Below are 23,515 nucleotides of genomic sequence, written 5' to 3'. Positions count from 1 at the left end.
GAGCCCGGCATGGAAAACTTTTGTCAAAGTTTCTAGAAGCTTTGACCAGCACACTGAGCATGCCCAGCATGCCACTATCCACGCATCCACACGAGGTCCCCCTTTAGTCTCTTCTTTTCTATGGTGCAGTTGCTTCGGGGTTCATGGAGCTCCTTTCCTTTCTTATTTTCTCGACGGCATTGGGACTTTACCCGTCTTCCTCGACTGGTCCTCCTTTGCGGTCCTCCTCTCGGCATGGTAGGTTATTTACTGCCTTTTTTTCTCTTCTGCGGTTGATTCCTGATTCCTCGCCTCACGGTGACTGCTGGTTATCGACCACACATCGGGTATTCTTATGGTGTGCAGTTTTCGTCGGTGCCCCCAGTGCTTGCAGACCATCACGGATCTACATGAGGTTTGCATCCTCTGCCTGGGGGCCTCGCATGACATCTGTGGGTATCGTCTGTGTGATCAGATGACCCCCAAAGGCTGTCGGGCACGTCTTGATAAGATGGAGAAACTTTTCGGTTCTTCAAAGTCTGCTCCTTCCATTCCTGCATCAGAGCCCTCGACATCGGGGAGCCCCTTGATATGCTCCCTCTTGTAGTTCCTATCATTACCTGAGAGTTCAATATAGTAGGTTCCCCCCACCACAGGAGAAACCTGTAAAGCACTATTAGGCTGTAGGTGGTTCTCCTGTGAGCCTGCTAAAAGCGCAGAATCCAATTTAGGTGGCAAGTGAGAGTTAGGGCTAAGGGAGGTGGAATTCCCCAAAATAGAGGGTGCAATAGCCCCCATGCCAGACTAAGGCATCCCTGACGGTGCAAGACCCCCCTCAATAGTAGGCTGGGTCACTGAAGAGAGAGGAACTGTGAATTTGGAAGGGAAAACATAGACAGTCCCTTTCCTCTTCTTCCCCATGCGCTTCAGCGAGTTAATGCCCAGTGGAAATAATAAAGGGAGAGAGAAAGACTTACTTGGAGGAAGCTTCGAGATAATTAGCAGGAACAGTCAGAAGTTCAAGTTGGTCAAAATTAGACAAAGCCGTGCACTCCAGCAGGGCCGTTTAAGAGGCCCCTCTGATGTCCCAGGGTGATGACATCAGGGCACTTGCTGTCCGCGGTTGGAGCAGATCAAAATCATGCTCCTGGGTGGGCTCGGAGTCTCCTCTCACCTCTCTCTCTCTCTCCTCCAGTCCCCATGATCCTTTTTCTTGTGAGGTCACAACCCTACCGAGCTACCTCCATCATCTTTCCTTTGTGGGCTTAGCCACCTCTTCTGTGCGGATGCATCTTAGCAGCTTACCACGAGCAAATCAATGATGGGTCCATCACTATACATCTGTTGGTCTTTTGCTTCATGAAGGGGTTGCTTCACATTCACCCTCTTATAAGGTGCCCTACTTCCCCATGGGACCTTAATGTTGTTCTTCAGCAGCTCATGTGGTCCCCATTTAAACCTTTGGAACTGGTGCCACTAAAAAATCTGACGTAGAAGGTCTTGTTCCTTGTGGCTATCACATCAGCATGCCACATTAGCGAACTTCAGGCCCTGTTCACGACACGCCTTACCTTCTCTTCCATTGTGCCAAAGTGGTGCTGCCAACTAACCTTATATTTCTATAAAAATGTTATCATTGTTCCATATTAATCAAAACATTATATTGCCTACCTTCTTCCCTCACCCATATGCTCATCAGAGGGAAAAGGACTTCCATACACCAGACTGCAAATGGGCACTGGCTTACTACAAGCAGAAAATGGAGATTTTCTGCAAATCTTCACATGGGAGTTGCTGGGGCAAAAAGAACAATGGCAAATTGCTGGGCTGCATTCACCACTGTTATGATGCGGTATACCTCCCACTCAGTGGCTCGGTTCATGCCCACCAGATTCTAGCCACAGTGATGTCGGTGGCTAATCTACACAACATCCCCATCGAGGACATTTGCAGGGCGGTGACATGGTCTTCACTACATACTTTCTCCATCCACTATTGCCTGGATAAACAAGCAGAGGTGGATAGCACTGTGGAAAGAGCAGTGTTGTCGCAACTCCTTCAATTCTAGTCTGATCTCTACTGTAGGATTAGGGTTGCAAAAAAAAAAGTATCATTTGGCTTCATAACCCTTAGCTGGGGACTCCCCAAGATCATGGTTAATTCAGCCTGCTTATCAACGGAAAAAGCAAGTTCGCGTACTGGAAACGTTGTTTTCCTTAGATAGCAGGATGAACTAGCCATGAGCTACCTGTCCACCTCCCTGGAGATCAGACGGGATTCCTTCCTATGGCTACATACAGACTGAGGGATCTTAGAGGCAACGGTTGTGCGGAAAATCCTGCACCTGCTCAGTAGAGCTCCAATTCAGTGCCATCAAGGAGCGTCACCAAGATCCTGGCTAATTCATCCTGCTCTCTATGGAAAACACCATTTACGGTAAGCAAACTTGCTTTTACCACTAATATTTATTTATTTAATTTATTCTAAAGTATTTTATTTCCCACACCCTCCAAAGTTCAGGACAGAATCGCATACATAATGAAATCACAAATTCAATATCAAAGACAAAAAAACATAAACAAACATCCATGTTGCCTGCATCAACAGCCAGTCTTGACAAGGAAGTAATAAACTGCAGATGGATTCCCTTGCTAGCTAATGCTCTGCTTTGCTTTGCCAGGATGCACGTTATTCTTTTACGAGAGCGATGGCAGATCTGGGATTGACAACAGCAGTATTCCGAAGCATGCCGTCTGGGTGGAGAACAGCATAGTGCAAGCTGTGCCTGAGCACCCCAAGAAAGACTTTGTTTTCTGCCTTAGTAATTCACTTGGCGATGCATTCCTATTTCAGGTTTGTTCCGCTTTCTGCTTGTATGAAGCTGCTGGGTTTGTTTTTTTTAAATAGAGATGGGCTAAAGATTACCCTTGAGCTCATTATCAGAAACTGCAAGTAGCTACTTACTAGTAGGTGGTGTTTACCGGATCATGGTCAGAGATTGGGTTATTAATATCTCGGAATGATGAAAATACACCAGTGTCCCTAATCATGTGAGGAACTTTGTCATCCCCCCCCCCCCCCCCCCCCCCCCCGCCATGATTTTCTGGGAACTTAATAATTCAATCTCTGATTTGCTATGTGGTAAACTCTACCCACTAGTAAGTAACTCATGTGATGGGTGACTTTTAAAGTCTGTTCACAGCTTATGTTCCCTGTACGTACCAGGATCATTCCAGATGGTGGGTTATGTCCCCCGTCCAGCAGATGGAGTCAGATGGAATGATCCATGGTACTACAGGAACAAAAATTAGCAGGTAAGGAATAATTTTCATATTTTTCAGCCCATTCTTAAACATTCATTGCTGTAATGTATGGAATGGGCTCCCAATGGAGGTGTTGAAGTTAAAAACATGGTATAGGACAAGCACAGAGGATCCTCAGAGTTGAGATAGTGAAAGGGATGCCAGGGATTGGCTGGGGTCTGTGGCCTTTATTTATTTATTTATTTGGAGCTTTTTCTATACCGGCATTCATGATAAAATCATATCATGCCAGTTTACATGTAACGGGGGTGCAATAACCTTGAACATTTAACAAGTGGAGATGAGCCAAAAGTTACAATAATATTGTACTGGGGGAGGAAGGAGACAAGAGTAAGAGTAACTTTACAGTAGTAATTATTTACATTGTGCTAAAAGGTCTCTTAATAGTTGTTGTGGTGAATCAGTTAGAATCGGGAAAGGCTTGTTTGAATAACCAAGTTTTAAGCCTTTTTCTGAATGTTAATAGACATGGTTCCTGTCTGAGATCAGGGGGTAAGGTATTCCAAAGAGAAGGTCCTGCTGTAGAAAAGGCCCGATCTCTGAATGCTAGATGGTGTGTAGATTTGGTTGGGGGGACAAGCAGGGAACCTCTGTAGGCTTTAGGAGCAAGGGGAACTGGATTGCATGGACTCTAATGGTCCTCGTTTGATGTCATGTTTTATAATTGTGGTAAGAACAATTGCTGTTAGGTTGCAGTACTGTAAGTCACCCACCTTTCACTCCTGGGGCAGAGGCAGGTGGTGAGGTGATAAGGACAAAACAGAGTAGATAATAGAAGCATGACATAAAATGCTGCAGGCCTTGGAGAAGCTAGATTGATACCAACGGCAAAAACCCCCTCAAACTAACCGGTTTGATGTTAGCAGATTGCAAGACCACAGGAACCTAAGAGGCTGGGTGTTTATACAACAGTCTTATAGGTTTTGGTGGCTGTTTTGGATTGATAGAATCCTTGGAGGTGGGGAGGGCTGGATTTTGGATTGAATGTGGGATCTTGATGTTCATTTATCTAGGATGGTGGAGAAACCAGTGAGGAAGAAAACAAAAAATTTGCTTGGGTAAGGAGCGATATCCCACAAGCATTCAGGCTTCTATGGCTGGCAGCTGGGGTGTATCCTTGCAGAGTGATACCACTGGGCAAATTGGATTGATTGATTGAATTGTTCTACTGTGTTAACATGTAATTCTCTGGCTCCAGCATTTAGTTTTCTGGCTTAGAAAGCGGTTTTCTTTTCATGATTGATGCAGAGTGCTTATTCTTCTATGCATATTTAAAAAAAATAAATATTAGGTGCTAGCCCTTTGTTTTTGTGGGGTGTGAATCTATATGAAGTAAACATTTGTTCTTCGTAGGCTTTATGACCAAAACTGCTCTGTGCAAGTTCCCTTCCTTTGTCACACCAAAATCAAACTTAAGAAGAATAATTCCATTGCTTACAGCAGGGGTGGCAAACTCCGGTCCTCGAGGGCCACAAACAGGCCAGGTTTTCAGGACAACCACAATGAATATGCATGAGAAAGATTTGCATGCTCTGCCTCCAAAGTATGCAAACCTATCCCATGCATATTCATTGTGGTGTTATCCTGAAAACCTGGCCTGTTTGTGGCCCTTGAGGACCAGAGTTTGCCACCCCTGGCTTACAGAAATGTTCTTGGCTCCTGGATGCATGTCCCTTTTGTAGATGTTTGATATGTTTAAAGGAAAAAAGACTTTTCAAAAATAGTATAGAATAGTTTTGCTATGAGGTATCTGGATTTTTTTGCCTCATGTTCCTTGATACCTCAATAATGCTTATTAGCTTTTCTCAATAGTAGCTGAATTCACTGTTTACAGGGATACCACTGAGCCTCAAAGAGTTTAGACTGGGACTGGCTAACTCTGGTCTAAAATGCTAGTCTTTCAGGATATCCACAATGATCATCATTGAAATATATTTGCATGCGGTGGAGGCAGTGCCATGCAGATATAGGCCATGCATATTCATTGTGAACATCCTGAAATCCTGACCTGTTTTGGAGTCTCTTAAGGACCAGACTTGGCCATCCCTGGTTTCAACTGAGCTGAAAGGCTTAACCTGGAGATGTCACCTGTCCTTGATGAAGCTCCTGCTGTAAACAAAGCAAACCCTTCCTCGCCACCACCCCCTTTTCTTATGACCCCCGGGAGTGAGGGAGAGCGGTATTTTCTTTCAGGTGTATTGTAATGCTTTTAAGTGCATCTTTCTTTTAACCTGTTGCTTTGAGGTACTGCAGTAGTTACAGGAAGCACTTGGTTGTACTGAAACGTGTGTGAAAACACAGCTGCCTCCTACCTAATAGTCATAAAAATGTCTTTTGCATGGATTCCTTTGTTGGAGCAGTAGATTCCACTTCTGGCTATATCTTCTAGCACCACAATACAATATAAATTTCTAGCCCCTCTCTGCGTTTGTCCTTACAAGCAGGAAATTTTGCCACCAATGAAAGGAAGTAACAGGAAACAGATAACAATCTGAGTAGTAGACTGAGTAAGATATTTTTTTTTTTTTTGCATGTAAAACATTCAATATTAATCTTTTTGTTAGCTTTAAGTACTTATAGGAGATGTAAACCTTGATTGAGGTCAATATTCAATGCTGGATATATTCAGCGGCATATCTAAGTTAGACCTGCTGAATGGCAGGTCTAACTTAGCCAGTTAACTAATGCAGCTAAGACCGAATATCACTGCTTAGTCGCATAAGTTATGCAGCTAAATAATTCTGCCCTGATCCGCCCTCTAATGCAGCTAACTCTTTAGTCGTATAAGTGACTTATGCAGCTGAGTGGTGGCTGCTGAACGTAGGTCTATATTCAGCGGCAGCTACTTAGCCAGATAAGTTAAACTGATCCGGCTAAATAGCGCTAAATGTACTTTGAATATTGACCTCATTAGGTTTAATGGGAGGCTAAAGAGCTTGCTGTAGTGAGACTTTAGTGCTGATCCAGACAGAGGTGCAATTTTTGGGATCATAAAGAAAATCCTTTCACTGAGGGACAAAAAGTTGTTGCAAAAGTATATTTTGGTTACCTTCAGTTAGGTGGAGAGGCTGTAACATGATGGGGGGTGGTGGTCTTCGTTCAACTTTTTCTGTTGTGATACTGTGTGGGTCAAAACCTCTCTAAACCCAAGGGCAGTATCCTGATATCACTTTAGCCAGTCAAAGGGAAGGGGTTGCTGTAATGATAGAGGTGTTTAAAATCACGAGAGGTCTAGAACGGGTAGATGTGAATCGGTTATTTACTCTTTTGGATAATAGAAGGACTAGGGGGAACTCCATGAAGTTAGCATGTGGCACATTTAAAACTAATTGGAGAAAGTTCTTTTTTACTCAACGCACAATTAAACTCTGGAATTTGTTGCCAGAGGATGTGGTTAGTGCAGTTAGTATAGCTGTGTTTAAAAAAGGATTGGATAAGTTCTTGGAGGAGAAGTCCATTACCTGCTATTAAGTTGACTTAGAAAATAGCCACTGCTATTACTAGCAACAGTAACATGGAAAAGACTTAGTTTTTGGGTTCTTGCCAGGTTCTTGTGGCCTGGTTTGGCCACTGTTGGAAACAGGATGCTGGGCTTGATGGACCCTTGGTCTGACCCAGTATGGCATCTTCTTATGTTCTTATCATATGCAAATATCATAGTACCACAAAAGTGAAAAAAGAGGCCTAGCAGGGGCAGTTTGGATTTATGTGCACACTTTGGATTGTAAAAAGTACTTGTGTAAAGAAACATGCTCAAGTATCGCGTTGCAGAGAGCAGGTGTGGGTTTGTATGCGTACTTTAAGGATAATTTTCAAAGCAAAGTTAATGCGCACCAGTTCGCTTGTGAAAACTGTTATAACTTAAGCGTGTAAGTGTGCATTAGATACCTGCGATGTTACAGAAATACCTTCCCTAAACACCGTCATTGAGGGTATCACCTTCAGAAGTATTTAATTTTTACAATTTTATTGAGCCTTGAAAAATTGCGGTAAACTCAGAAAGCACAGAGCAGAGCTTCAGAACAGAGAGAGAGCATGCCATGACAGCCAGATGCAAAGCACAGCAAGGAGCCCTGCTTCCTAGCTACTGGAAACCTGCAGCGGCAGTCGGGCGATCAGCATCAGACAGCCCAGGCTGCATGGAAAAATCAGAACAGAGGGGCTAAAAAAATTAAAAAAAAGAGTTCAAAGTTTTTTAGCCCTGGGAATAAGTTGAAATCTACAGCACAGCACTGGTCTGTGGACTCGAGGACATTTAAATCCAGTAGGAGGCTGGTGGTGGAAGGAAGGATATAATGGCAGTACTTTTTGGAACTTTAGATGTGCTGCATAAAAATGCTATTTAGTAGAGCTCCCTATACCATAATCTTTCAACCTTTCCCTCTTCTCCCAGCTCCCTGCATTGCCTAATGTTTCTCCTCTTCCATGCTAAACTACAGCCCAGTTGGAATTAAATGGATGTTGACAAAAGAGCTTTTTTTTTTTTATTTTTTTTTTATAGTAGTATATAAAGTGATTAAAGCTCGGTGGAAGAACTTATGACAGCAGTTAATATTATTTGGACTAGTGATTTTCAAGCTTTTAGTTTTTTTTGCCTGTAATGCAGATACTAGTGAAAAAATAATTTGATCAGGGTGAACAGACTCGCATTCTAGGTTTCAGTAGGATTTTTAAATTTTATTGTTTGTTTTTTTTTTATCTGGGATTATGAAAATACTCACTGCTTTTCCACCCCCTGCTGTACTTTCAGACCTTTAGCCAAACGGAGCTCGAGAACTGGGTGACTGCAATCCATTCGGCCTGTGCCAGTGCAGTGGCCAGGCAGCATCACAATGAGGACACCATCAAAGTGCTGAAATCGGAGATCAAGAAAGTAGAACAAAAGATTGACATGGATGAGAAAATGAAAAAAATGGGTGAAATGCAGCTTTCGGCAGTAACTGATTCAAAGAAAAAGAAGACCATTCTGGAGCAGGTAATAACTCTCTGTGCTATATGAAAAGAAAATCGCATAATCCCCCAAATCAGAGACTGCTGCTTCTGTATTACTTTCCAGTCTTTCCGGAAGGTAAATTGAATGGAACATCCACACACGTCTGATGGAAATCAGAGGTTTCTTGGAAATAATTTGCTGTGAAATGTTTTAGCACTTAACGTGCATGAAAGTATTTTGATTTTGATGAATACTTCTGAGCAGTGTGTGTGTGGATATATATATAACAAAAAAACACTCTAATGAGAGTGGGATACAAGCACTTTCTATATTACAAATAATTTTAAAATTGTATTAAACAGACATTTTTATCAAAAAAATTATTTATTACACAAAATGTTTACAATAATTGTTACACAATAACATGCAATTATTCAAAATGCATTACATACATCAATTACTTTATAATCCAAAAACATTAATTATGTACCTAAAACCTTTACATCATTGTAGAAAAACCAATCATTCACCCCCATGTGAAACTCCATTCATAACCCCTACTAAATCATACAATATGACAAATTAAACTGTAAACATTGACCTTTTCTTAAATTCTATCTAGCAATATTTAAGCTGTATCAAAATCACAAACTGTGTTTAAAAATATATATTCCAATTGATCTCTCTTCTAATCAAAAATTGCAATATTATGATCCTCACGCCCACCAGCCACCTGGCTGTCTACATTCCTAATAATCGAATCACCTACTATGATGGCCAACCTAACCCTTCCCTCCTGGGCAGTAGCCCTGGGAGACACATCCTCGGTGCGAGAAGACAATGCATCACCTGGAAAGCAGGTCCTTGCTACAAATCTTTTCCTGCTGCACCAGGTTGATGCTCTACGATCATGAGACCTTCCTCCTCCAAGGCAGCACCAGAGCTGCCAGACTGGAATTGCTACACTACATGCAGTTGGGCAACTGAAATATACAAGATATGGTTGAGATTCATGAGCTCAAAATGCATACTTTAGACTTCAGGAATAATAAATAGTGCCGAGTCTAAAGTGTGGAGGGTAGAGTTCATTGGGAGATGATCTTCTCATCCTTAAGACTTCAGTCTTGGGGAGGGGGAGGGTTCGGTTTTGATATATTAACGTGCCTCCAATCAGATATCTTCCCTAAACATTGGTTTAATTCTTGGTTTAGGAATAAGGAATCCCTTCATCTGAAGTGGGCGAAAACTATTTTCTGTTATCCTTAGAGGATGTGTCTTTGCTTGATACCCTGGGAGTGTAAAAAAATAAAAAGGTTGCCAGTAAGATCTCTGTAGGGATCAATAATATAGTTGTTCAGTATAATTAAATCCTCCCTCAATTGTCTCTTTTCTAAGAAAAACAAAACTGTCTTTGGCTGCAGCTGCAAGGCTGGTGAGAGGTTTTTTGTTCTTGGTTTTTGTTTTTTGTTTGCCATCCTTAAGGGCAGAGTAGAGGAGGCCAGAGGAATAACAGCTGCAACAGGTGATTGTGTAGAAGACACTTAGATTGGCAGAAGAGGGTCTCCCACATCAGGGAAGATTAGCACCTGGAGAGGTGGGGGTATGAGGGCCCAGAGTGACAGTGGAGAGGAATAAACATAGAATCGAGAAAAGGTGGAGAAAACAGAAATCTGGACCAGGAGCGGAGCGGAGGTATGGGGGAGCCCACAGCACTGTCCCTGCTTGCCGTGAGATTCTGCTGCTGTTAGTTCCTGTGTCTGGTGTGAATCAGACAAGGCATTGACGGGGTGGGGGGCTGACAGGATGAGGTTGAGTTTTGCCGCTCCTTCCATTGTGTCGCCCTGTGGATGATAAAATATTACCTTGCAATATTCTAAGTACTGACCCCTCAGGGAATACCATTTTTTTTTCAGCCTGGCAGTTTCCTCCTGCCCCTTTGGTCTTCCAGCTCAGTCGAAATTGGGGCAACTTATAATCCCCCCTCCAAACTTAGCCTGGTTGTTGCCTTCAGGGAGCTCTGCTAATTCCAGTCATCGGGTGTCACATTTTTGCAATGACTTACGACTCCCTTCCCTCCACAGGGGACAGTAAGTGCTGCCTCCAGAGCATCACCAGCAAACCTTGGGGAACAGGAGTCTTGACCCGGGAATAGACACCACATTATCTGAATGGCATCGACACTGAGCCACCAAGATGGCCCTGAACTCCACTTACATTTTATTCCAGTTGGAATCTGTGCTACTCATGAACTGATACTGCTCAGCTATGCCTTCCATCATTTTAAAACCAATCTTAGTCTCGGCTGAATCTGGATAAATAAGAGAGAGCCCGGACTGCTTCTTGCTAACCATGTTCCACATAGGCCTTAATATTATTAAACCTTAACAGAAAACTGGTAGGAAGCTAAGTCTGATGAGCCAGGACAGCAGCATCTGCCATGGTTTACTCGGCCTAGCCGTGGCAATGCTGCTGGGCTCCTTCAGGATAGTAATTTCCCAAGAACCGTGCGAGCCGCTTGGCCCTGCGATGCTTTGTAATACATTGCTTCGCAAATGAATTTATATGTACAAGACAGTACATAATGGAATAGCGGATAAGGCCTCCTTTGCTCCTCTTGACAAAAAAGTAAGGGAAAAAACCTTTACTGTAGGACCTTTACATTTTTTGTTTGGTTTTGCATTCCTGTAAAATAGGTGCCCTGACTACAATGCTGCAGAAATTGTTTTGGTATCATATGGTCCTTAGCATTCCAGCAGAGGTTTTGGAGAGCCTCACAAGTTTTATCCATGTGCAGCTTTCAACATTTTAGTTTGTATTTCTCAGTTGTTTTTTTCAATTTTAGCTCAAGGAAGTTTACAGCATATTTTTGCCACAATAAGTCCCTTCTTCAAAGAATTTATAATCTAAGGGGGGTCATTGGCCAAGCCTCGGTATTTTTACCCAAGGGGAAAAAAATACCAGGGGAATCACAAAGCCGCGGTAAAAGGAGCTGTGGCCCCTGTGAGTCCCACAGTTAATTTTGCCCTGCTGGAAAATATCGCAGCAAAGAAAGCTTCCCCCCAAACAACGTGTGATGTAGCCCTGGGACTCTGGGGCTGCACTTGCTTAAAGCGGATGCTCAGCCTAAGTAAGCCCCCACCCAAAATTTGTCACAACCCGCGGGGTGGGGGGGGGGGTGTCAGGGGTCTGCATAGGCCCTTCTTTTCCCCCTGCCCCTCCCCTCACTGGCCGCCCTTGGAAGCAGCCACCAGGTAAGGACGCTTCCCTTACACCAGGGATCTTGTTGTGTGGAAGGGGGGGTGTGGGGGACTAGGATAAGGGGGAGGGGGAACCTGCCTCTCAGCCTCTTGGTGGGAAGCAGGTCTTGTGATAATTCCTATAAAGTAATTTATTTTTAAATTGAGCAACAGCTGCTTCCAAGGGCAGCCTGGGGGGGGGGGGGGGGGGGGAGGTGGGACAGGGAGGGCTGTGCAGACCCAAGGGGGTTTCAACTAATTTTGGGAGGGGGGAACTATTCAGGGTCAACAGCCCCTTTAAGACAGGTGCCTCAGTATGCGCATTAATGTCCCATGGCTCAGGAGGAGTTAAGTTACAACTTCAGTGCTGTAGCTATCTTCAATTCAAATAACGTGGCTTGCAAATTTTTCAGCAAGCCCTGTTATTTTAGATGCATAATTTAGGGTAGTTTAGGGTATTAATGAGGTTTTTTTTAATATGCTCTGTGCTGGGGCTCATTTAACACAAGACATTTCAAATATCTTGTGTTAGGTCATTTACTTTGTGAAAATCAGCCTAATGCAACATAGTAAACGAGTCCCTAAGTAAGTATCTGAGACAATGGGAGACAGTATGATTTGCCCAAGGTCACAAGGAATGTCAGTGGGAGCAGCACATTTTCTCTAATTCACAGCCTCTTTCTCCAACCACTGGGCCTCTCCTTCCTCTGTTCATCTTTTTATGATGGGTCCTTCATGGTTCTTCAAATTATGTACTTACAATGTCTACAGGACTATCTAAGCCAAGTATGGCCAACTCCAGTCTTGCATAAATGGGCCTGATTTTCAGGACATTCACAATGAATATGCATGAGATAGCTTTGCATACAATGAAGGATCTATCTCATGCATATTCATTGTGAATATCCTGAAAACCAGGCCTGTTTGTGGCTCTTGCATACCAGAATTGGCCACCCCTGATTTAAACTAATTTCCAGTCATAGAATGTCAGACCATGTATACCATCTAATAAGATCTATTTACTTAAAATGAACATTTTGCTGAAACAATCTTTGCCAATTGACTCCCTGTCATATCATTATTAAAAATATTGAGGTTAATAGTTTGTGTGTGTGTGTGTATGAGAGAGAGAGATCTCTGTAGAAAGGGAAGTAACTTGATTGGAAACAGAAGTAAAAATAGTTGTCCCACTTAGTCCATTCTCCAAATTCCTACTAAGGTACTTAAGAAAATAATATAGGTGACTTATAATTAAGTTTGCGCTCAACATATAATGTAAAGTATTTGTGACGTCTGGCATTTGCAGAGATTTCATTTGCTCGCTTAACACCAGTACAACACAATCTTGGCTTTTCTCCATGGATCTGAAAGGAAGTCACTCAGCTGAAACACTGTTCATAGGAAAGAGGCTGTAATCACTTTTAATGTACTCATTCCATTTCATATTAATGTGGATTCGAGGTTTTTGTAGTAGTTTAAGACCAAAGTTTTTTCTATTTGTTTATAGAAATGTAGGTAGTAGGGTGCTAGACTAAATATTTTATTTGATAACCAAGAACCCAGGAAGGAAGAGAATTGTGACACAGAATCTGGTACATGCATCCGTCACCTGACGGGCTGTCGTTTGAGATCTCATCTTGAAGGAATCATTGGGTACTCACCCAAGAGATTTTGCAGTATTGCCTATCCCGAGGACCCGTGCCATAGCAATGCCGTTATTTCAGATGGAAATGGTATATATCCAGTTGCGTTTGAGGAGTTGTGGGGAAACTGGATCTGTAGCAACTTGTTTTGGGTCAGCTTGTTGACCTATTTTGGGTCTAAGTATTTAGTAAAAGTAAGAAAGCAATAAAAGAGGATCCACCTATAAAATCCACTGTTAGACTCATTTGTAGTGGAAGTGGAAACATGGGATACTTTACTAGCAAACTGAACTCTCAACCAGTGCTTGTTTCCTTCTTTCAGGTCAGTTTTGATCTGGTGAAACAAGATGGCTGATCTGTTGAGACACATTTAGGATGTTTTTAGGCATGCCTAAGCAGGTTGCTTACAGATATAGTTTAAAACTAGGAAGGGCCAGTGGTATCTGGGCTACATTTGGAGACAACCTCGTGCTTGACCAGAATAATGTACTTGTTTGGTTTTTTTTTACCAGGACTAATTTGGATTCTGGTCACTTACACATTTGGATTTTCCTATTTTGACTGAAGGGAAGAGTATATCATATTGGTGGGGTTATGGTGGATTTAGAAGAAAGCTACTTTTTCAATTATGTATTTGTATCTTGAATATCTGTACATGCTGTTTACTATAAAGGTTTCCTAAATTTCTAGTGAAATGAAAACTAAAAACTAAATGTTTCCTATGTCCATGTCTCTCTCTGAGTCCCTGTTAATATAAGTTGCGCCAAGCTGTGCGCGCATGTGTTTCTGCATACATTTATGTGTGTAGAAGTGAACGCCTGATGTAGCAAAGAGTTTTATGCACAAAAATATGTGCACAGCCCTGCATGCAAATCCATTGTTAATCAAGACATTAGCTGCTATTCCCCAGCACAGACAGATATACTGGAAATCTGACTCCTGGTCAGAGATGGAATAAAGTTTCAGGGGACTAGTGTTAGTGTATGGAATTTCACTAACACTCACCTCTTATTACATTGGGGCCTTTGCTAGTGCTACCGCTATACTGTCTTGGCAGGCGTTTCACTGTTGATGTAGCTAATCTTATCAGCATAAAAACACTGGGAGGCTTTTCTCTTGAGCATGAGTATTTACTTTTCTTCCATTTGTTTATCTTCGAAGATAGCTTATCGATGATCTTAATAGTCTCCTAAACTTTCCTTCTTCCCTTCTGAGTGTTACACAATTTACTTTCGCTATATCTAGAGTTGTTCTTGCACAAAGGGGCCAATGCAATATTTGTGTGCGCAGAAAACGAGCACTCAGTGTTGAGAGCCCGTTTTCCTAACATGCGCCCAGCTGCCTCTCCTGGGCCTGCAATGTAATATTTAAATTAGGGGTTGCGCTAAAAAGGAGGCGCTAGGGAAAATTGTGTGTTCCTAGTGCCTCCTCGGCATCAGGTGCCCAGGAGAGGTGGCTGTCAGCATCCATTTTCTCCTGTTACTGGCATATACATGCACAAGATACATGGCCTGGACCGTGTATCGTGTGTGTGTGTGTCTGTGTGTGTGTGTGTCTCTGTGTGTGTGTGTTGGACGTCCAGAATTTTTTTACCCCAAAACTTTTTATTTTTTTTTACCTAAATCTGCTTTCTTTGGTTCCTTCTAATTATTATCACGACTATACTGTTAGGAAGAATCACAGAAAGGATTTTTCTTTTTTTTAATGCACCCTTGAATGTGGCATACCTTTATGCCAGCCCCAGGCTGGCATAAATTTGCCGTATTTGCAATGGGCTTATTGACCGTGCAAGAAATTTTTTGCATCGTGGGGATTAGCTAACAACCTCAACTACACGGAATTTACATGTGATGATCGCTATTAAGAACATAAGAAAATGCCATACTGGGTCAGACAAAGGGTCCATCAAGCCCAGCATCCTGTTTCCAACAGTGGCCAATCCAGGCCATAAGAACCTGGCAAATACCAAAAAGCTAAGTCTATTCCATGTTACCATTGCTAATGGCAGTGGCTATTCTCTAAGTGAACTTGATTAATAGCAGGTAATGGACTTCTCCTCCAAGAACTTATCCAATCCTTTTTTAAACACCGCTATACTAACTGCACTAACCACATCCTCTGGCAACAAATTCCAGAGTTTAATTGTGCGTTGAGTGAAAAAGAACTTTCTCCGATTAGTTTTAAATGTGCCACATGCTAACTTCATGGAATGCCCCCTACTCTTTCTATTATCCAAAAGAGTAAATAACAGATTCACATCTACCCGTTCTAGACCTCTCATGATTTTAAACATCTCTATCATATCCCCCCTCAGCCGTCTCTTCTCCAAGCTGAAAAGTCCTAACCTCTTTAATCTTTCCTCATAGGGGAACTGTTCCATTCCCCTTATCATTTTGGTAGCCCTTCTCTGTACCTTCTCCATCGCAATTATATCTTTTTTGAGATGCGGCGACCAGAATTGTACACAGGATTCAAGGTGCGGTCTCACTATGGAGCGATACAGAGGCATTATGACATTTTCCGTTTTATTCACCATTCCCATTCTTATGTTCTTATGCTATTAGTTACGCGATGATTTGGACGTGTTAAGCCGTTTGCTAGCCGCTGCACATGGTATTGCATTGGCCCCAAAGTTTCAAAGGACGTGAGATAGTGGGTACATAATACAAGCATATCCTGAAGTGCAAGGTACTTCAGAAGTATTCTAGGAAGCTTTGCTGGATGCATGAGCTAGAGCTGTGGCTCTTAACCTGGTTCTCAAGTCCTGCCCCCACCAGTCTGGTTTTTCAGGATATCTCAAAGACTATGCATGAGAGATATTTGTAAGCACTGTCTCCTCGTGCGTATTCATTAGGAGAACCACTGAATTAGAGCAAAGGACACATTTGGATGACTTCATTAAAACGTATTTATTTATTTAAAATTATTTGTATCTCGCATCCTCCAGTGTTCAGGGTGGGTAACATTGTTATAGACCTAAAAATACATAGTTTATACATAGAACAACAGGAGAAAGATAGTAAAAGGACCAAACATACACAACAGTGACATGGTAAAACTTCAACAAAACCTTGTTGTACACTTTTTCTAATGGCTGCATTGCGTTATTATCTTAGCTATAAGTAGGTATAGATTTAAATGCTAGTTTATCTGTAACCTAGCAAATTTGTTAGTAGTCGCAGGAACCTGTGTATCAATGTAACAACATGCTTTACTGTGGGAGCACTTGATTAGCTGTAGGTGTTGAGGAGTACGCAGTAGTGAAGAGGTGTGTTTTAATGCAATTCTAAATTTTTTTTTTATTTGTTAGAAGCCTTATGTGTTGCAGTAGAGAGTTCCAGAGTGTAGGGCCTGCAAGGGTAAACACTTTCTCATGGGTGGAAGAGAGTCTGGCTAATCGCAGAATGGAACTTCAGGTAAAGATTGGGAAGCTGATAGGAGAGGACTAATTGGAACGTACATTTTAGGAGTACTACTGACCCATGGAGAATTGACGTGGTGTAATAAGTTATGTACTAGTGGAGCAGGTTTATATTGAATCCGGTATTCAGTCTGGAGCCAGTGCAAAATCTGAAGTGCTGGAGTGATGTGTTCGCGGCAGAATATTGAATTAGCTGAAGAAGTTTAATGGTAGTATGTGGGAGGTCGATATATAAAGTGTTGCAATTGTCGAGTGAGGATAATATTAGGGACTGAAGTTGCTGTTGGAGAATACAAGAAATTATTCATTCCCCTCACATATTCTCTATTCTGTTAACACTTTGATATCATACTATATACTTTTCCTTGGATAAAGCGAGCTGACTCCAAATTTTTTTCAACTACAAATTTAGAGTTCATTCATCCTTCAGATACTGGTAATAAAGAGGACCTTGCGAGACTGGACATCCAAATGTAGATGACATTTAAGGTGGACAAGTGCAAAGTGATGCACATAGGAAAGAGCAACTCAAATTATAGCTAGACAGTGCAAAGTTCCACATTGGAAGTCACCACCCAGGAAAAGGATTTAGGCGGCATTGTGGGTAATGCGCTAAAATCCTTTGCTCAGTGTGTGGTGGCTGCCAAGAAAGCAAGTAGAATGCTAGGAATTATTAGGAAAGGAATGGAGAATAAAATAGAGAATGTCATAATTCTTCTGTATCGCTCCATGGTTTGACTGCACCTTAGGTACTGTGTGCAGTTCTGATCACCACATCTTAAAAAAGATATAGCAGAATTAGAAAAGGTATAGAGAAGGGCAACCAAGATGATAAAGGGGATGGAATGATTTCCCTATGAGAAAAGGTTACAGAGGTTAGGACTCTTCATCTTGGAGAAGAGACACTTTGAAGTGCCGAAAAACAGAATATAAATCAAATAAATTAAAAAAAAGATAATTATGATGGAGATCTATAAAATGAATGGAATGGAATGGGTAAGTGTGAACTGGTTTTTTCAAAAGGTACAAAGACTAGGGGACATGCAATGAAGTTACTAGGTAATAATTTTAAGACAGATAGAAAACATTTTTTACTCTGGAATTCATTGCCAGAGGATGTGGTGAAAGCTAGGTGTAGCTAGGTTTAGAAAAGGTTTGGACAAGTTCTTGGAGGAAAGTCCACAAATCCATTATTAAGATGGAATTGCAGAAATCCACTGCTTATTCTTGGGATAAGCAACTTGGTATCTTTCTACCCCTTGGGATCCTGGATTGGCCACTATCAGGTGCAGGATGCTGGGCTTGATGGACCTTTGGTCTGATCCAGTATGGCAAATCTTATGTTCTTAAGTCTCCTTTATCAAAGAGCCTGCATTTACTCTTTTGTGCGCTTTTGATTTTTGTGTGATATGAATGCTGCCTTTGGAGGAGTCATGTTAAGGTATTAATTAGTATTCAGTGGTTCCCAAATCTGTTTTTGGGACTACCCAGCCAGTCATATTATCAGAATGCTTGCAAGAAATATGCAGGAGATATATTTGTGTACAATAGAGACCAGGTATATGAAAATTTATCCTAGAATACGTTTGTTGTGGATATCTTGAAAAACCTGCCTGGCTGCAGGGTCCTACGGACAGATTTCAGAACCACTGTACTGCTTTAAAAAAAAAATGTAATGTAATGAGGTGCCTGTTATTTCAGAAGATTATATAAATATATTACACCCTCATATATTCTGTACATTTTGATCATTTGTTCTTTTTTGCCTTTGTATTGTAACAGATATTTGTTTGGGAACAAAATCTTGAGCAGTTCCAGATGGACCTGTTTCGGTACAGGTGTTACCTAGCTAGCCTTCAAGGAGGCGAGCTGCCAAATCCAAAGAGACTTCTTGCATTTGCAAGTCGACCAACTAAAGTGTCCATGGGCCGTCTGGGTATCTTCTCGGTGTCCTCCTTTCATGCACTGGTGAGTTCATGCATTTTTGTCTCAAAAGTCACAAATCTTTTGATCGCTTGATGTTTTACGGTTGCAGTCGCAGCTCACAAAATCCTGCCAGTCCTGTGAGCTTTGAGTTCAGAAAGAGAGTGTGCCTGTCTCACAGAATATTAAACAAAATGCAGTGAAAATAGCACAATGCTATGTATTTCTTGCAGCGTTTCTCTTTGCTAATCTAATACTGTCTTATGAGCTGAACTTCTTGTCTGATGTGACTCTTCTTGTTGATGGAATCAGCTGCAGACAGGTAACTGGCAGGCTCAGTAGATTGACACATGAGTTACGGAGGCCTTTGCCTCTGGCCTGGGATGCTTCAGGGATTTGGCGGAAGGGTATTATAGCGCCTTTCACTAGGATATGAGTTCCCAGCAGGTGCCTGCACCTCATGAACACATACTCTTCCCTTTTTGCTTTATTTTTTTGTATCTTTTCCCCCTTTTGTACAGGCATATTTTTACCCAAAGAGACATCAACATGCCATGCCAGTGGGTCTCTTCTTTCCCTACCTAGGTTATTTTATGCCTGCTTCCTCACAATGTTTATTGATGGAGAGGAGAGGATGTATTGCTGATTTGTATCACTATAGACAACTTCTGAATTCCATCTCTTTGTTTTAAAATCCATGTTAGGGGCGTCTCTTCTGCCCTCGACTCGGCTCATTTTGCCCAATGTATATATTTTTTCATTGCCTGGGGAGCTAGTACGTGTCTGTGTTCAAATGGATGTTTTCTCCTTAGTTGCATTTGTATAAATGCAGATTGCACACATGTATGTGCTCCAAGCCATTTGATATTCCCAGTTACTTTTTTTGCTCAGGGCAACAAAATATATGTATTTTAGGCGACATTTACTTCTTAGCATGTAAGCTCTCCTGGCTCTTCAAAGCATCTAGAAATTTTGAGCAGCTTGTAATATTTGCAGCAGTTTACAGTGATTCTTGTGAATTTCTATATGTGAATTTTGCAGGTTACCCACAAATCTTCCACTATTGCATTGATCATTTTTGAAGCAGTCTGAAGCTGCAGCTCAGTTTTCCATTTGCTATTTTGTTTTTTTTTTTCAAATACTGCAAGTACTTGTCTGTTGAATACAAAACTGTAGTTCAGTGAGCAGCGGAGATATTTTCCATGTTAAAAAGTTTGCCCATCCGTTTAATTATTCCCAAGTGGCGACTTTGAAACAACATGCTTCAGTTGGAGAGCTTGACCTTCCAGTTCATCGTGCAGCCTTGTCAGCATTAGCTTATACAGCACTGCTCAAAGCATGTCCTGTGCCTTGCATGTTCTAAGCTTTCGTTTTCTAAATTTATCGACTGTTCTTGAGAATTCTTGAATATCTAATCAACATTTCTCAGAAGAGTGTGACTAGAAGAACTAAAAGTTCCTTGTTTCTTGCCTCCTGACAGATTTTTCCACTGAGTTGATAGTCTGTGCCAGGATCAGCAGGTGCTGGGGTGGTAGGGGACAGCCCATGTGCCAGTTTTACACCCACAAGCAGTCTGCCTCCTCCTCATCATCGGAGAGGAAGATGTTTCTATGCCATGTATCTGAAACGCAGTCACACTGTGAACTGTAGCGTCCGCTCTAGTAATCAGAAAGCACGAATGCAATATACACAGATAATAATTCTGCACGTCTTTGCCCTGTTGATGTGTAAGCCAGTATTCTGGCGAGGTTCCAGCAGGCAGGCAGTATCAGGTGTGGGAATGTGGTTTTTTTTCTAGTAGATTTTTCTTCCAGCTGAACATGGTGGGGGTGTGACAGTTTTATTTAAAGTCATAATTATCCAATCTCCTATTGCTTCCTCCTCCGCAAAACAGAAAAAAAAAAAAAGAACAACTTGTGGGTGGGCTGACTTAAAGCTGCTGAGCTCAACTACGCAGGCTGGAAGAAAAGTTCAAAGATTTTTATCTTGTGAATTCTTTGAATGTGAGCAATAATGCATTGCTTTTATACTGGGGAAATAAGGGCGGCTCAGTAGCATGGTGTCCCAACACAATATGAATATATCCCACCCAAAAAAATGCACTGCACACACAATGTCTTGCCATTAAATGAAATCAATTACAAAAAAAAACTATAAACCAGTTTAAATGATTGGTGGTGGTGAGGGGGGGGGGGGGTTAATGAAAAAGGACAAACAGTGCAGTTTGAAACTGATGTATTTTTCTTGCTTCAGTAACATTCCCCTTTTCCTTATTAACCTATGTTTTTGAATACGTGTGCAGAATTAATTTATTTCATAGCTGGACTGATAGAGCAAATTCTTGATTCCCCAGTGGTTCAGTACCCTGTATTATTTCTACTCATAGTGCCTACTTATATAGATAGATAGATAGATACACTCTCTAATGGGGTTTAGCACATTTGTCATTTTTCTCTCATTTGTTCTTTCAGACATTATTTGAATGTTAATGGGGACATTTATATCAACAAAACATTAAGTATGGGACTTTTGTCAGGTTTCTAGAGAGTGATAGGCATCATGAGAGCATTTTCAAATTATCCGTATTGGCATGAAAAAGGATCTCTGTACTGTTTCGTGCTGTATTACATCAGATCATCAAGTGGTCTGTTAAACTGAAAGATTTCAGTTTTAAGGTATTTTATAAATGTTCAGGCAATCACCCCAGGAAAAGCCATATTGAAAAGAATATAACTTCTTATCACATACACTGTTATATGATTGGTCCATGCAGACAGTGTAATGTTTGTGGTATTCATTTTTTCTCTCTCTATTTCATATCTCCTGATAAACATAGTTTAGGGCCAGGTATGGAAGCAGTAATCCTCAGCCAGGGGTCATGCCCAAGATCATCTTTCAGAACACCACAGTCACGGCCCCTAAATCTGGTCATTAAGTGTCACCATTGCGCTATGACTTCCTTCTCCCTGCATGCCATCAGCGGTGCCTCCACAGCATCTCTAGCCATGGCCAGTTCACAGAGGGGGAAGAACTGAGAGCCAGGAATCAAACCCACATGGCACCGAACAGCTCCGCCACTGAGCCACCAGGCCAACCCAGTCAAGATATGTGTAAACCAATTAAAAATGGGTTCAATAATAGCAAGATGGTACCAAATGCAAAACTAGATCAGCAGTTTACCACATCGGTGAAAACTGATTTAATTTCTTATATGACTTCTATATAAGACAGGCGAGTAGTAAGTCGCAAACAAGGGGGAAAAATACAACATTATCATCATTTACCAGGCCCAAGCAAATATTTTTAAATTTTGAATGTGCAAGTGAAAAAATGCTGTCATAAGGGTGGCCAACTCCGGCACTCTAGAGCCAAAAAGAGACCTGTTTTTCAGGATATCCGTAATGAATATGCATGAGATAGATTTGAATACAGTGGAGGCAAAGCATGCAAATCTTTCTCATGCATATTCGTTGTGGATGCATGCAGCTGCAGCCACCACTTTTGCCATGTAAAGAAAAAAGTCAAGTGCTCCTTGTGCTCGCTCATATGGATCCAGAAGAGGATCCCTGCAAGCTAATTCTTCCACCGCTGTTGTGGCTGCTGGTACCACTGCTCAGAGCTCCCAAATTAGTTGAAATGGAAACCACTGTGGCTATTGTGGCTGCAGCGGCTAAGATACGGGCCGATACAGTAAAGTGCACTCAGGCCGAGCACACCTTTAGCCCCCGTTTGGACGCACATTTTCGATGCACTATTTTTACCCCTTATTCAGTAAGGGGTAATAGCATCTGGAAAACGCACGGCCAACCCGTCCCGAAACTAGTAGCGCCCACAACGTGCAAATGCATGTTGATGAGCCTATTAGTCCCGCGCGATCCAGAAAGTAAAATGTGCGGCCAAGCAGCACATTTTACTTTCAGATTTCAGCCGGCACTGGGAAAGTGTACAGAAAAGCAGAAAAAACTGCTTTTCTGTACACCACCCGACTTAATATCATAGCAATATTAAGTCGGAGGCCCTAAAAAAAAAAAATTAAAATTAAAAAAAAAAAAAAATCTGCCCACGGGTTGGAAGACAGACCCTCAATTTTGCAGGCGTCCGTTTTCCAGACCTGTGGCTGTCAGCGGGTTCGACAACCAACGCGGACCCTCATTTGAATGCTCTTGCTTACTGAATCGCGCGCCCAGGAGAGTGGCCTGGGCGCGCGTCGGAAGAGCGCTCGCCATCTCTCCCGTGCGTTTTACTGTATTGGCCCGATAGTAATTACAGCAGAAAAGGACCAAATGGTCCATCCCGTCTGCCCAGCAAGCTTATGGCAATGCCAATCTCTTAAGGGTAGCATCATCCACTCTGTGCAGTTGTTCCCAAGTCTTATGATAACCCATAAAAAATTTACTGCTAGCAACATTTTTGCTGGGTGATGAGCCTTCTTGGAAATTCAAACAGTGCTGACGTGTTTTGCTTTTGCAGTCCTGTGCTTTTTCACTTACGTCTGCGTATCGGCACCCCAGACCGTAAAAGTCAGAGCCCATGTTGGTTGTTTCCCAATCCAATTCCTCTTCTAACCCACCACTATCACCACCACCATCAAAGCAGAGAGTGATGTTGTAGTTGTGTCAAAAGCATTAAGGCTTATTGGTTAAGGTTAGTAATCCCTTGCCTTCTGTTAAAAATAGTAATTGCTATTTTTGCAGTTCTAAAACAAAATGCCCAGCGCTCACCAAACTACCCCAGTGCTCCTCACAGTGCTGACTGGAATAAAAAGCAGAACAAAATACTGACATTTGCTGCAGATTTGGCAGTGCCCACATCATGAGAGCATTAACAGAAAAAAAAAATCATGTATGATGAAAATGCAAGCAGTTCTTGCAAGCACTTCTGTATGACTGGCTAGGTCACAAAAACTGGAATATGGTAAGACAGAACATTGAACTACAATAAAAAAAAAAATGCAGAAATCATGACTACATCTGTCCCCTGCTCCTGTTTGTCAGTTCCAACGTAGTATGAAGTAATCCATTGACAATCAAGTGATCCAAAAATCAGAATTAACGAGC

At 41.9% G+C, this 23,515-nt stretch overlaps 1 protein-coding gene across 10 annotated transcripts in view; it reads left to right on the top strand.

Moving 5' to 3' along the window:
• Positions 1-23,515, top strand: part of TIAM1 (T cell lymphoma invasion and metastasis 1) — a 357,042-nt gene that overhangs the window by 130,746 nt on the left and 202,781 nt on the right. For all 10 annotated transcript variants that reach the window (XM_029603612.1, XM_029603607.1, XM_029603606.1 and 7 more), the window contains 3 exons: positions 2,660-2,832; positions 8,053-8,277; positions 18,318-18,503. In XM_029603612.1, the coding sequence (XP_029459472.1) occupies positions 2,660-2,832; positions 8,053-8,277; positions 18,318-18,503 (584 nt within the window). The remainder of the gene's footprint in view (positions 1-2,659; positions 2,833-8,052; positions 8,278-18,317; positions 18,504-23,515) is intronic.

This window comes from Rhinatrema bivittatum, chromosome 5 (assembly GCF_901001135.1).
Source record: "Rhinatrema bivittatum chromosome 5, aRhiBiv1.1, whole genome shotgun sequence".
Classification (NCBI taxonomy): Eukaryota; Metazoa; Chordata; class Amphibia; order Gymnophiona; family Rhinatrematidae; genus Rhinatrema; species Rhinatrema bivittatum.
Note: the sequence above shows the minus strand (reverse complement) of the source record. Positions and strands in the feature narration are given on the sequence as shown.